This window comes from Lemur catta, chromosome 1 (genome assembly GCF_020740605.2).
Source record: "Lemur catta isolate mLemCat1 chromosome 1, mLemCat1.pri, whole genome shotgun sequence".
Taxonomy (NCBI): domain Eukaryota; kingdom Metazoa; phylum Chordata; class Mammalia; order Primates; family Lemuridae; genus Lemur; species Lemur catta.
In genome coordinates this window covers 8,347,689-8,363,582 of record NC_059128.1, presented here as the reverse complement: position 1 = coordinate 8,363,582, position 15,894 = coordinate 8,347,689, and the positions used below count along the sequence as shown (strand labels likewise).

Genomic DNA, 15,894 nt, shown 5'->3' with positions numbered 1-15,894 from the left:
CGTGCCGCTCGCGCGAGGCCTGGCGGGGTCGAGGCGCGGAGGGGTCCCCGTTGCCCGAGGCCAGGGGCGCCCGAGGGGGTCCTAGTCGGCACAGAGAGAAGGTGCAAGGGAGCGCGACGGAGGGCGGCAGGGGCTCAAGCAGAGGCAGACACCGCCACCGCTGCCGCGCGACGAACTTGTTGTCATCCGCGGGGCGCGCTCCCGACTCTGGGGACGCTACGCTCCCGGCGCGTTCGCGAGGCCCAGACTCCCTGCGCGCGGCCGGGCGCCGGCGGAAGTGACGCCACACTGGGGGCGGAGCGGGGCGGGGAGAAGGGCCAGGACGCGAGCAGTTCCGGCTCCGAGAGGCGGGCGAGGGCGGGGAGGGAGGGGGCGGCGCCGCGGGTCGGCTCCAGTCGCCTCCGGAGGGAGGAAGAGGAGGACGCGGGTTGCGCAGGTAAACGGACGGCAGGCCGCCTGTGGCGGGCGGGCGGCAGCCGAGAGGGGCTCGAGGGCGGGCGGGACGTGGGGCGCTCTGGACGGCCCGCGACGCAGCGGGCTGGGTCGTGAGGGGCCACGGCCGAAGGGGCCCCGCGCCCGGACTGAGCGGGGTCTGGGGGCGGGTCCGGTGTGGGCTCTGTCGGACCACTGCACCCCGGAAACGGGCACCCGGGGCGCCGCCGGCCCCACGGGGAGGACTGGAACCCCTCTCGAGCATCTCCGCCTGCCCCCCAATATCGACCTGTGCCCATTGTCAGCAAGTTATCCGTCCCCCGCGTCATTCAGGTATTGTTTCCAAAGCTGCCTCTTCGTTACTGCGCTCTGCACTTTGCAGAGAGCTTCTCGCATACGCTTTCTTAATCCTGGGTGTGCTACACCAACGACCAGGAAACTTGGATTTTCGAGGCATTTGTGGGCAAAACTGCTTTCTCTGATAAATACCAGAGCCTGCTGACCCCGCGGGCACCTCCGTGAAGTACCTGTGCTGTTCTGGCGATCTGCGCAATCGTGCTTCTGCCTTTTGGGAGGCAACTCCTGCAGAGGCGGAGCCGGCTCTTAAGTTAGTCCACCTCTGAAGGCCTGAGTGCCGGTGTTCTGTGGCCCCGGAAGCCAAATGTCCTGGGTTAGAATCCTGACACTGACCCTTATTAACCAAGCCACCTTGAACCGGCCGCTGCCCTCTGAGCCCACGTCACCTCCTTTGCCAAGCGTGAGCGGATTAATATCTTATGTCCAGGAATTGTTAGGAACATTAAATGAGTAGGGCGTGAACCTAAACAGTCCTGGACAGAGCCCTGAAACGTACGGCTGAGCTGCTTAATTAAAGAAAGTGAATTAAGATGACCGGTTTAAAAAGTTAAATATTTACTATCTTGGTAACTGTTTCACGAATGCTTTAGAAATACTAACATAGCCCAAAATGTTGGCAGATGGAGAAAGATCTGATTCCCCTTTCCACACCACTTTTTCATTTAGAACCAGTGTGCTGTCCAGTGTATGTAGTTGCTTGGATTGTTGATGCCCCTCATTCTTTGCAGACTTATCCCAAGTATTCTCAGTAACTTCAATTCCCTTGCACTTCATTCGTCCAAAAATATTTGCTATGGGTCTGTTAAATGAAAGCAACTACAGTTGGTGATGTGAAAAAATGTAAAGAAGAATCAGGCAAAACCCTCAAGGCATGTGTATTCTAATGTGGAACGTTCATTCATTTGTTCAGTAAATATTTATTGATTGCCTGCTATGTGCCAGGGTCTGTTCTGGGTGCTGGGGATACAGCAGTGAACACAAGTCCCTTCCTTCACGGAGATTACATTTTATTAAAGGGAGGGGAAACAGTAATCAAGTAAATAGTATGCTATATGGTGAAAAGTGCTGTAGGAGAAAAATAATGCAATGTAAAGAGACTGGAGATGGGGGAGAGAGGAGCAATTTGCCATTTTTATATAGGGTGGTAAGAAAAGGCCTCTTTTATGTAGTAGGATGATGATTTAGCAAAGACTTGGAGAAAGCTGGGAAGCAAGGCACATGTGTACCTGGAAGAGTTGTTTTCCAGGCATGGGAACAGCAAGTGTAAGGCTCTGACACAGAAAGATGCTTGGTGAGTTCAAGGAACATCAGGAGGGAGTGAAGGAAAGAGTGGAAGCTCAGTGAGGGAATGGAGAGGGAGCAGGTCCCATAGGGCCTTATAGGCTGTTTTAAGAACTTTGGCTTTCTGTAGTCAGAAGCTCCTACTAAAAAAAAAAGAAAAGAAAAGAAAAAAAAAAGGACTTTGGCTTTTACTCTGGGTGAGATGGGTTTAAGGAGAAGAGTGACATAATCTGGCCTAAATTTTTATAGGGTCATGCTAATTGCTGTGTTGAGAGTAGGCTGGTGTCCGAGTGGGAGGGCCAAAGGTGAAAAAAGCAAGAACAGTTAGTTAGAAGGATGTTGGAACAATCCAGGCAAAAGATGACAGTGGTTTGGACCAGAGTGGTAGCAGTGTAGATGATTAATAGCAGTTGGATTCCGGATTTATTTTGAAGATAGTAAGATGTGCTTGCAAATAATGATTATAATACTTGCCATAAAAGGAATATAAACAAAGTGCTACAAAAAGTCAAATGTGGGATCTCATCCAACAAGGAATTAGCATAGGCTTTAGGAGGTTTGAACTGGACTTCTGACAACTAGATATGATTTGGACTTCTTTTGGAAACTTAAATAAGTAGTTTCCTTTGCATGTAGAATGACATTAAGACTGTCCATAGGATGCTTGCAATTTCAAATATCAGAAAGGAAAATAAAAATGGAAGATTTTGCAAAAACAGACATACTCTATTCAATAAAGTCTTAAGTGTGTTGCCTTGTATATTTTATGCTTTCTAGGAGAAATTCAGTATAAATGTTAAGGTTAGGACCTGTCACTATACCTTTAGCTCAAATAGGATATAAACTCATCCCAAGTCACAGTGCTGTTTTTGTGTTTTATCCAAGACAGAGTACTTATCACAGAATGTTAACACTTTTCATTGATTGAGGAAGATGAAAACAATTACCTATCCAAATACTGTCAACTCCTTAAGAATTATATGAAGGAGTTTGAAGTGACAGGTTAGAAGCTATATACCAGAGGCTAAATGGGTCATGTCAAAATAATTGTCCTTTAGAGAAATCCATGTTAACATGTGAAATAAAAGAAAAGCCAGTGAGATTTTTTTGACCTTTTTTTAAGACTTACATCTGAGGTGACAGGAATATGTTGTCAGGGCGCCCATGTCCCACAGCTGCTACCAGACAGCAGCAGCCACCACCCTGTGTAAGGTAAAGAGCATCGAACTTGGAGTCAAACAGCTTGAGTTTCAGGGTCAGCACTTTCCTCTTTAAAGATACTTCTAAATACTTTTAATATATAATAATTAGCAGATAATATTTCTTGAGCTTACTGTGTGTCCACCATTTTAAGTACTTTCCATATATTCACTCATTTAGTTCTCTCAATATCACTTTAAGATAGATACCATTGTTAACCTCACTTTAGTGAGAAGGAATGTGTAACTGAGAGAGATTAAAACATCTTACCCCAAGTTTCAGAGTAAACTAAGTGGCAGAACTGAGATTCTAGCCCCAGTCAGTCTGCTTGAGAGCCCATTAACCACCACACCACGCTGGCCATGTCTTGTTCATATTGAGAGGGTTTTCCAGATTGTAGTGAGTGATACAAATAAAAGTAATCATGATTAAGATACTGCATTCTAGCCCTCAACTGACTGTTGTAATGTCAACTGAAAAGTCAAACTTTCTTCCAAAGTGAATATCTGTAATCACTGTACAGCTCTTGAAATCTTTGGCACTGTTCTTTTGTCAGGCTGTATATAAGTCTTTCTGTGCCCATTCTTCTGTCATCAAGGATGAAGCTCTTTTACATTGTGATAAAATAAAACAAAGTCTAGTAAATTGAGAAGTAGAGAATAGGACTGGTGGGGATGGGGTGGGGTGGTGGGAGGAACAAATAAAAATAAAAGAAGTAGAGAATAAAGGTTTTAGTAATCAATATCTTAACCAGTTTCATGAATTCCCCCCTAAAACACTAACATAATCCAAAAATTATACCAACAGATGGAGAAAGAGCTGGTTCCTAAATAATTTATGTATGCTGTTTTAAGGAGTCATTTTTGGAAACTTTATATGAGGTGATGCAATCCACCAGAATAACTAATAGCAATTGTAAGATATTCCAATTTTTGAAGGTGTTGGCAACAGCATATTGCTCAGAATCTGGTATAAAACCAAGTTAGAGTTTAAATGGAAAGCAATGAGTTTTTTATATTATATCTCTTTGATATTGATTTGTTTTATGTTGGTTAGAATGTACTTTATTTAAATATAGTGTCAAATAATCCTTATTAAACATTCAATTTTTGCATCTTTTCTTAGAATCTCATTTACAGTTTCTGGTTTTGAAGGAAAGGTTTACAGGGTTATAGTGTTGCTGCTTATTACAGTTTTAAAAACTCAAAGTAGCACTATGTATTACTTCACCCTGAGCTTCCTCCTTAATCAACAAAAGCACAATAGAATTCTATTGGCTTGATTTATCATTACTAGGTTATATCAGTGTATAAATGGAAAAATAGCCAGTTTTACTTTAATTACAAATACTTTATATTTGTAATACTACAAATGAGTCTGATTTAAAACTTTTAATTTGAAAATAGATATGTCTCAAAGCTATTCTAAACAGATCCAATGTTATATGTTACAAAAAATAAAGACTAAACTAGGTTTTAGCTTTGCTTAAATTCTAAATGTTGCTAATTATAATTATTTTTATTCATCTTTACTTTCTTTTTTCTTTTCTTTTTTTTTTTTTTTTTTGAGATACAGTCTCACTCCGTTGCCTGGGCTAGAGTGCCGTGGCGTCAGCCTAGCTCACAGCAACCTCAAACTCCTGGGGCTCAAACAATCCTACTGCATCAGTCTCCCGAGTAGCTGGGACTACAGGCATGCACCACCATACCCGGCTAATTTTTTCTATATATATTTTTAGTTGTCCAGCTAGTTTCTTTCTATTTTTTTAGCAGAGATGGGGTCTCACTCTTGCTCAGGCTGGTCTCAAACTCCTGACCTTGAGCGATCCTCCCGCCTCGGCCTCCCAAAGTGCTAGGATTATAGGCGTGAGCCACCGTGCCCGGCCTCAACATGAGTTTTAGAGGGGACAAATATTCAAACCATAGCATACCCTAATTAAAAGGTAGCAGTTGCCAGATTAGATTAAAAAGTGGGACCAAACTATGTCCTGACAATAAGAAACTTATTTTAAATATAAAGAAATTGCTATTTCTGTTCTCAAGACTTTAAAACAGCTTGTTATGCCAAAATTAAATTCCCGTGTCTAGGTGTCAGCACCTTGTCAAATTGGGCCATCCCTACCTATCCTTGTATTTCAGCGAGGCTAGTCTCCTTATAGTTCCTGCCACACCTTGTGCAGACCCTTGCCTTTGGTTTGTTCCCAATGCAGATTCCTTCACAACTCACAAGACCTTTCTGCTTATCCATAGCACTTTAACAATACTCATTCGAGACCAATTTTGACTGACCTGTTCCATGAGTCAAGCCCTATTGTAACTAACAATTATGTCATAGATCATGGAATGTCAGAGCTCTTAGAACAATAAAGAATTTCCTGTCCGTTTCCCTTACTATACAGGTGAGAACATCATGAGTCCAATGAGGTCATATGGTCAATCCAAGTTCATACAAGTTTAGTGATAGAGTTTGTAGTAGGACCAAGACTTATTGTTTTCTGTAATTATCTGCAGCTCACAATTAAGTACATTTTTTGGTTGTAATTATGGTGTGTGGTGCATTAATATTTGTGTAAATATTTCAAGTGCCTATCTTATTTCCCAAATTAGAGTGTAAGCTACCAGTAGACATCTTTAATTAGTATTCTAGCACTTAGAAAAAATGGTAGATATATAGGTACACAGTAGATTATATTTGGATGATAAACAGAGTCCAAATAAACAAGATTATAAAATGTAAGAAGTAGTGCAATAGTTTTTGTTATTTGAAACGATGATTGATTCCCCTCTGTAGAGTAGTTAGGATTCAATTGTTTCTCAGTTTCCAGATTTTGCTACTCATATATAAAGTAAGTTTAATTCATTGCCTTTACATCTACTGAGTTTTTCAGCCATAATATTAATATAAACTCAGTTTATTATATCATCTACAAGTGTTCACAGAGGTCTAAACCTGTGCTGTCTGATACAATAGCCACTGGCTATTTACATTTAAATGAATGAAAATTAAATAAGATTTTAAATTGAATCCCTCCATCACACTAGCCAAGCCTTAGGTGGCTAGTAGTTCCTGTGTCAGACGGCACTGATAAAGAACACTCCACCACAGAAACTTCTGTTCATCTGTAATTTCTTATATGATGATAAATTATTTTGCCTACAGAAAGGGAAACCAAAGAGTTTTTACAGGAATCACATTAATGAGTCAACCATTCTGGTAACCCGACAGCAGCTCTAATATGTCAATAGTATTAATAATCTCGCAGTTGTCCCTTTACTAGGCATGTATTTCTTCATCCTCAATGGCACAGACTTCCACAGGTACACAGATCATCCATTGAGAAGTAAGAAAATATATCTATATTTAGCACTTGCGTGTCCTCACTTCCAATATGACAAAGACAAAGGGAACAACATTTATGCCAAAAAGGGCCATGGCCACATGCAGCATATTCACTTCATGAACTGTGCCCAATGCATGCCCAAGGACAAAGCTATGAAGTTTATCATTCAAAACATAAAAGAAAATAAAATGAAAATAAAATAAAGAAACTAGAATTTTAAAGATTTATATTTAAAAAAAAAAGTAGAAGCTTCAGCTCTCAGGGACATTTCTGAAGCAAATGTCTTCAACACCTGTGTGCTTCCCAAGCTGTACGCAAAGCTACATTATTGCATGAGTTGTGCCATTCACAGCAAGGTAGTCAGGAATCATTCTCGGAAAGCCAGCAAGGACCAAACACCTGATTTAGGCCTGCAGGTACTGCCCCACAATGACCACCAAACCCATGTAAGGATCTGAGTCCTTAAGGACTGGAAAAAAACTATCCTCTGGAAAACCGGAATGGGCTCTGGCTGCATTTCTCTGTAAATCTCTTAACTCTGTTCTTTTCCCACTGAAGGCATTGACCTTGGACTAGTGTTCCCATCTCAAGATGGCTGCTAGGAACAGCTGCAGCTGTGTGCTCTGACTGAACTATTCTGAATTAAAGTGACCGGGAAGAATTTTGTGTATTGATTAGTTTAGAACAATCTGTAACTGGGAAGTGGAGTGAATCTCAGCCACATTGCTTGGTTACTTTACTTAATATGGAAAGGGGACATTATGATTGCCCTTGGAAAATCTGCATGGTATTAGACAGGGGAAAGGATATTAGTAAATAATCAAGAATCTGTTATAATCTACAAAAGATAAGTTGTAATAATACCTTAAAATAATAGCTAAAAATATTAATTTTGTAGTGCTTCAATAAAGTCTATCATTTTAATTTATATGTATCATCAAAAGTTCTGAATTTTATGTGTCATCATTTAAAGACATTTCGGACAAAATCTTTTAAAAGTTCAGTCGTAGGAAAGGTGTCTTTCTCTTTTATTTATTTATTATTTTTTTGCAGTTTGGTGCTCATTATTACACAGCAACAGTTTGTGACCTACTTTACCAACCTGTGAGGATTTGTTCCATTCTAGTACTAGATTCTTCATCCTTCAGCATCAGTAAGGTCCTAATTGCAGTGAATTAGACTCTTGCTTTAAAAACTTTATAAGCATCAGACTTTATGTTATGACTATTATTACTGACATCTATAATTGAAGTACTTGATTACTTAAGCAAAATAAAGATGTTTGGTATTCATGATATCGAGATTCATAGTAGCAGTCACATACCTAAATCTTCAGAACTAACTTTGAAAAAATAAAATAAAATGGGCTCATTTCTTATATGTAAAACCAAGTATAATATTAAGCAGTATATTGATTATTTTTAGAAAATAAAATATTTTCATTTTCCTATATAGTAAGTCAATTTTAGCTTTCGATTACCTGACAAATTGCTCTAGCAATAATTGGTAATTTTATAATTACCTTGTATTATTTATAGTTAGTCCTAATTCTGCAAAGTGCTATGGGAGACAAGATAAAGGATCCTTAAAACATATCATTAATTGAAATATAATAGGATTGGAGAAATATATTGTTTATATACTTGCTATGTTATTTTTGAAATAGTTTTACATAGCTTATCATAAATTGCCTTTAGCAAATAGTTTTGACTTTTATAATGTGCAAATGGCATGCATCTATCGGAACTTTATAGCTCCCTAAGATTTGTGCTGATAATTTGGAGTAGTGGCTGCACAGCAAAATCACCCAGGAACTCTGAAAAAATACTTGTTTCCCAGAGATTTTGATTTCATTGCTCTGCAGTGGGGTCAATGCATCTGTAATTTTATAAGCTCTCCCAGGTGATCGTAATGAGGAGCCAAGGTAGATAACCACTAATTTAAAGGACTTTGAATATCACACAAATAGGGCACAGGTTAATAACTTCAGAAAAAGAAGTGAATGTGTAATGTATTATACCAGACAAGTGGTGTAAATAAATGCCCATGAAAGTTATCAGCATTGTCAGAAAAAAAGTTGTTAAGGCTCCTTTTAAAAAATGAGTTTAAGGCCAGGCGCGGTGGCTCATGCCTGTAATCCTAGCACTCTGGGAGGCCGAGACAGGCAGGGCAGATCGTTTGAGCTCAGGAGTTCGAGACCAGCCTGAGCAAGAGTGCGACCCTGTCTCTACTAAAAAAAAAAAAAAAAAAAAATAGAAAGAAATTAGCTGGACAACTAAAAATACATAGAAAAAATTAGCCGTGCATGGTGGCGCATGCCCATAGTCCCAGCTACTCGGGAGGCTGAGGCAGTAGGATTGCTTGAACCCAGGAGTTTGAGGTTGCTGTGAGCTAAGCTGATGCCACAACACTCTAGCCCAGGCAAAAAGTGAGACTGTCTCAAAAAATAAAAATTAAAAATTAAAAAATGAGTTTAAGGACCAGGTGTGGATGGCTGGAGTCCAGAAGTTCAAGGCTGTAATGTAGTTCACTGTGATCACGCCTGTAAATAGCCACTGCACTATAGTCTGGGCAACAAAGCAAGACCTCATCTCTAACAAAAAAAAAAGAGAGAGAGAGAGAGAGTTGATTACTAATCTAGTTTAACTCCAGTGTGGTGAGGGGGAGGGACTGTGCCTTAATGTGAGACCTTGACCACAACACTCGAGTAATTAGGCAATGAATGCTTATTAAATATGTGAATGAAGGAAGAGTCATGCTTTATTCAGGACAGTGGATGCTTAATCCATATCAGAGAAATGAAAATCTTAACTTTTAAAGCCTGCCAAGTACAAAGAAAGCACAATATCCCTTCTGTAAAGCTCCTTTTACATTGCAAAGCAATTTTGTATTTATTAACTTATTCATACATTTCCAATTTTAAGAATACATGGTCAGGAAAATCCTTTTTAATCCCAGTTACAGAAGAAAAGCTATAACTGCATGGGAGCCTGACAGTAATATTGGATCAAGTTAGCATGAGAAATAATACTTTTCAAAATATAACATTTGGGCCAGTTCTAAATATAGTAGGCTATCAATTTGGAAAATAAAGGTACACAAAATAAGTTCCAGATGGCTCAAACAGTTAAATACAGATAGAATTTAGAGGACAATTTAGGAGATTTTTTAAAATGTGATCATTGAAGGGTGGGGAAGGCCTTAATCAAAACCCTAAATGCAGAAGTCTTAAAAGGAGCTACTAAGAGTTACTTTACTGTGGTAGGTAAGGAATCTGATTTCAGACAACTTGGGTTCATTTCCATTTCTATTTTTTGCAACTGTATGACCTTGGATCTAGATATCCTATAAACATCTAAAAAGATGTTTACAAGGAAATGCATATTAAAACAATGCACTATATTATTCTTTGCTTTTCAAATTGGCAAAAATTTAAAAGAATTGGAAGGAGTGTGGAGGAAAAGACTACATCCCTCATAGTCTATTGGGAGAGTATAGATCAATACAGCCTTTTTTTGAAGAATGAATTGGCAGTATCTATTGAAAGTTAAAATGAGCATGTCCTTTGACTCAGCAATTCCAGTTCTAAATATCTATCCTAGAGAAATAATTATAAATTTTAAAATAAATATGTACCAGGATTGTTACTGAGGCATGTTTAAAATAGCTAAAAACTGTAATATTCCAAATGTTTATCAATATGAGAATTAACCTTTTGGGGATAAGTGGGGAAGAGGGATCCTTTTTTTGAAAACCTGTAGGTATCTGTAATTTTGCTGTGAAAAACTGCTAGAAATGGTTTTAGGCAATATTTTTCCTAAAAATTATTAGCTAATGTTTTATACTAAGTAACAATTGTAAGACATAGCTAATTGTAATCATATCATATTTTGAATGTCTTTCAGTAAACAAATTTTTTGTCTACTGTTTTGCAGAATGGAAACAGACTATAATCCCGTGGAGCTAAGCAGTATGTCAGGATTTGAAGAAGGTTCAGACCTTAATGGTTTTGAAGGAACTGATGTGAAAGACATGAGGCTGGAAGCGGAAGCAGTTGTAAATGATGTTCTCTTTGCTGTTAACAACATGTTTGTCTCAAAAAGCCTGCGCTGTGCAGACGATGTGGCCTATATCAATGTAGAAACAAAGGAAAGGAACAGATACTGCCTGGAGCTCACTGAAGCAGGACTTAAGGTAACTCACTTTTCTTTTTAGAAAATAAAAGTATATCTTTACCACTTCATCAAAAAGTTGAGGGTAGTAGGGAGGTGGAGGGTGTTAAATGAAAACACTCAATAGCTTTCAATTTTTTTTTTTTTTTTTTTAGGAAACCTTTTCCTAGGGATTTTTATTAACTTTAGAGTCTTTTGATCAACGTGTGGAAATTGAATTTTTTAAAAAAGAAGAAACATTTGATTTGCAGAGTAATACTTTGTTTTAATCATCACCCCCAAAACTAATTTATTTCTCACCTATAGCTAAATTTGTCCACCAAAATTATTATGCATTCTCTGCATTGAATGAGTTTTGCAATCATTGTGTTGAAAGGGTCTTCATCCATCTCTTATAAATGTCTCTTCTATTAAGACAACATACTTGACGTCACTGTTTTCCAGCTCTTAGATCACAATTAAATCAGAATAGAACATTCCGCCCCCAAATTTCCAAGAGTGTCCTATCGGCCCTTTATTACCAGTATGTCTTTATTACGAGTGAGCTCTTCTAGGCAGATTGACCTTTCTATGTTCTTTAAATGAGGATCATGAGTTTAGAATAGTAGAAAGCATCACCTGAGAGCAACTTTTTGTTAAAAAATATGTGCATATTATGATAATTTTTGACCTACTAAACAAAGGGATAGACATTAGAAAATCTAAAATTTAGTTTTAACTTTACCAATCAGTGAATCTTCATGCTTGGTCAAAGGTTGCTAACTTTTCTGTTTCTCTGTATCTGTTAAGAGTAGTTGCACATTATCATAAAGTAGAGGGCAAGGCCTAAGGAAGTAAGAATGTCACATAATATTGTGTTAAACAAATACATGAAAATCTCTTTATTTCACTAGATTCAGTTCGCTGAAGATGAATCATGTGTACTATATATTCTTGATAGAGTAAATTGCAAGACTAGCATCTTTACTACTCTCAATTCCCTCACAACTGTCGTGCAGATAGCTGCTTAGCTTTAGGAGTAGTGCCTGAGTTGACTAATTTTTGTGCATTCCTTTTCAAATCCTTAAATTTGTACTAAAAGCTTGTAATGTTTCGAAGTGGATCTTGCTGGGCATGGTAGTGCATGCCTATAATCCCAGCTACTTGGGAAGCTGAGGCAGGAGGACTGCTTGAGCCCAGGAGTTCAAGACCAGCCTGGGCAACATAGTAAGGTATGTTCACATAAGGTAGCTGTGGTGAGGTATAAGTTCTGATCAGAGTCAGAAGCCTTAAATGTGAATTTGAGTGATCTTGGGTGAGTCATTCTACCCTTCAGAGTCCGTGCTACTTTATCCATAACCCAGAGATTAAAAAACTAAAAAGGATTTTGGGGATGATTATGTGACAAGTGATATGGAAAGATACGGATCAGTCACAAAAGCTGTCATGTACTAGGTGCTCAAATATTTGTTTTTTAGTCTGATTGAGTTAACATTTATTGAGCAACTATCCTGTGTCAGCAGTTGGAAATCAAACCATGAATAAGACATGATCCCTTTCCACCAGGAAGATCACAGTCTAGCAGGGATAAGAGGAAGGCAAGCAGAACTGTACTACACCTATACAGAGTGCAGTGATCGAGCATGACTTTGAAGAGGTGGGATTCGTTTTCCTTAGGTGTCTGCCTGTGCTTTTCATTTTAAAACAATACTCAGCTTCTTTTTTTCTAACATAAACTTTCATCTTCTATGGCTTAAATGTCATAAAAATTTAGAATTTATATAAGGAGTTTACAAGCTTTAGTCAAGTTAGCAAAAACAAAATTAATTTTACCCTATACTGTGCTGGGGAACCATGGTATATCTTATTAATATAATTTTTTCAAAGAGAAGAATTTTAGCTGTGTTTACAGGGGGGAAAACCCACAGAATAACATTCCCTTTTATCTCATAGTTGAGCATTCATTCCCTGTCAGATAAACATATTAGGTGAACATGGCCTTTCAGATTACTGATTAGAAAGTTAAAGAGTTATTAAAACTAATTATTAAAATATTAATAAACTAAATTTCTAGGAATAAAGGATTACAAGCTAAATATTATAAATAATGACTAAAATATGAACTAATAATATATTATCTATTATAGTACTTTAATATAGTGGACCCTCAATATGTGGAATTAAATAGGGTGAATAATAGAAGCATGTCTTGAAATACAAAAATGAAATACTATTTTTGTGTAGTTTTTTAAATTCTTTCTCTACGTATTTTTTAGGATCAAGAGAGAAGGTAAATCAAACCTTTTAAATTTTGAAAAAAATTCTATAAGGAGCGTTTTACTGGTATTGTTTCTATGCTATATGTTATATATTATAAGTTGCTTACATATTAAAGGTTGTAATAAAAATATGCATATTCTGACTTGTATTGAAAAATAGTATCATTAGATATTACCCATATAAACACTTGGTTTTCGTTCTGTACCAAGATGAACTAATTCCCTGTTGCATTTCTCTTGCAGGTGGTAGGTTATGCTTTTGACCAGGTGGATGATCATTTACAGACTCCCTACCACGAAACTGTCTACTCCCTGTTGGATACTCTCAGCCCTGCCTACCGGGAAGCATTTGGAAACGCACTCCTTCAAAGACTGGAAGCTTTGAAAAGGGATGGACAGTCATGACTAAGCTTTTTTTCTTTTAGAGGGGACTGGTGCTGGTACAGAATGTTGACATAAAGCTTGAAATTCTTGCATATGGTCATGAAAAGTGCATCTTTGGTTTTGTGTCTTTATCTCTTGCTTCAAATTTAGGCTTTTGACTCAGATGATTATTGAATAATGAATTGGCTTAGTTTCGGATTCACTAAAGGAATTCTGAGGCCATTGCTGTGATACCATCATTAAGACATTCACATTTCTTCATATACTATCTCTGCATTTCAAACCCTAATCAGTATTTCATTTTTTAATTACAGGGCTTTGATGCTGCCAGCACTCTCTTTTACATAAGAAATTCTAGATTTGCACAGTAATATAGGAATTAGAATTACCTAACTATAAACTTTGATTCAGCCTGCTAAATCAGGGGTTCACTACTAGCTTGGACTGACTTTGTAGTAATTATTTTGCTACTAGCCTTATTGGAAACAAATTGTCAACTAGTTTCCCCTGCACAAATTTTGAAATTCACTGCTTCACTTTATATTACTATTAGGAATTGATAAAGATGAATTAATTATTAATATATATTACTTAATTAGTATTAAATGAAAAACAGGGACGGAAATAGTTCTGTATTCCGTGTTGGCAACAGCCAGCCAACTGAGCAGAGGTCGAACCATTAGCAAATGAATGTAATAATCACTCGTATCCAAGATATCTAAGCACATAAGCAAATACAGGAACAGTCTCCATTTCTTTTCTTAACAAAAAACATCGTCAGTGTGTGATTGAAAAGAAGATTCTGGTTTCCTAGAAGACAATATTTTGGCCTGTGTTGATTCTTATTCTGAATGTTTGTTTACATAATGTACAGTATATATTCAGAAAGTATTTTTGCTTCAACGTTTACTGTAGTGCTTTGGTATTCCCACAGCACCCCACCTTCCCCAATAGATGTACAGTGTTCTGTCTCAATGCTAAATCTACAATGTAATATGAGTGCATTGTATGGGTTTGAAACCAAAGGATGAATGGAAGCATTCAGAGACTTAATATTTGAAAAAGGGATACTCTGTATTTTATATTTTATTATAAGTACTAATATTTGTAAACTTAATAAACTGTACCATGCTGCCGCATGGTTTCAAGTACAAGTTGAAAAATAAGAATTGGGGAGTTTTTTTAATGGTCACCTAAAGCAGCTGCTGTAACAATGTTGAACTAAGCTTCTGCATCTGGACACACCTTCATAAATTTGTCATCTGCACATTTTTTATCATTATTAAAAAATAGATACTTTTAGGCTCTGAAGATCATGTGGACCAGGATAAGTTAAATTTCAGTTCGCATCACAACTCATTGTTAAACTTCATTGGAATGCTTTAATTATGTTTGGTAATATATATTCATGCTCAGCTTTATTTTCAGATGCTTAACTGGGCAATGAAGTCTAACTTCAGGTTGAACTTTCTCATGCTTAATCTCAGGCTAAATGTAAATGATATTTGTAAAGTTTGAATAAAATTCTGTTGACTCATTTTAAGTTAAGTATGGAGAAAAGTGATTGTATGTTTAAAAGTTAAAATTGTTCATTTTGTGATAAATGATTGATTCCAAGAGATTCTGTTTCCATTTTTTAATCCTGCGTTGTTACATTTTTATTTGAAGTGAGTTGCTCTTTTTATTACTATTAAAGAGGAATAGGAAGAGAGGACATTAGTAAAACTATACAGATATACTGGAGAAAATAGATATTAAAACCTCCATTTTACCTAGACTGTTGAAAGAACTTTACCAGATAAATTAAGCCTGATTTCACTTCCAAAGGAAAAAAAAACTCTTACAAATCAATAAGAAAAAAAGATGAGAACAATGGGGAAATAATATGATTTAAAAACTCAGGAAAAAATACAGATGTATTTTGTTGCCACTTGAAATATGTTCAACCCAACCAGTAATTTAAGACAGGAAAATTAAAAAGAATTGGGCCAGTTCACCTAATAATTTTGTGATTTCTCTTATTTAAATATAATACCAGGCCAGGCGAGGTGGCTCATGCCTGTAATCCTAGTACTCTGGGAGGCCAAGGTGGGAGGATCGCTCAAGGTCAGGGGTTCAAGACCAGCCTGAGCAAGAGCGAGACCCTGTCTCTACTAAAAAGAGAAAGAAATGATTTGGACAGCTAAAAATCTATATAGAAAAAATTAGCCGGGCATGGTGGCATATGCCTATAGTCCCAGCTACTCGGGAGGCTGAGGCAGGAGGATCGCTTAAGCCCAGGAGTTTGAGGTTGCTGTGAGCTAGGCTGACGCCACGGCACTCTAGCCCGGGCAACAGAGTGAGACTCTGTCTCAAAAAATAAATAAATAAATATAATACCAGTAAGGATTTAGTGAGGGGGCATTCTTACATTCTTTTGGAGGGTATATTGGTGAAGTCTTTCTGGAAACATTGGTAATAGAGCCTTTAC

The 15,894-nt window shown here is 37.8% G+C and overlaps 1 protein-coding gene across 2 annotated transcripts; it reads left to right on the top strand.

The window, feature by feature from the left end:
* Window positions 1-352: 352 nt before the first annotated feature.
* Window positions 353-15,041, top strand: LOC123644867 (GSK3B interacting protein). Of its 2 annotated transcripts, none has more exons than XM_045561234.1 (3): window positions 353-436; window positions 10,546-10,804; window positions 13,284-15,041. In XM_045561234.1, exons 2-3 carry the CDS (start codon window positions 10,547-10,549, stop codon window positions 13,443-13,445), a joined length of 420 nt encoding a protein of 139 aa, XP_045417190.1. In that variant the 5' UTR covers window positions 353-436; window position 10,546; the 3' UTR covers window positions 13,446-15,041. The 2 variants fall into 2 exon arrangements, with proteins under 2 accessions (XP_045417190.1, XP_045417180.1); XM_045561224.1 differs by lacking the exon at window positions 353-436 and adding an exon at window positions 634-765.
* The last annotated feature ends 853 nt before the right edge of the window (window positions 15,042-15,894 follow it).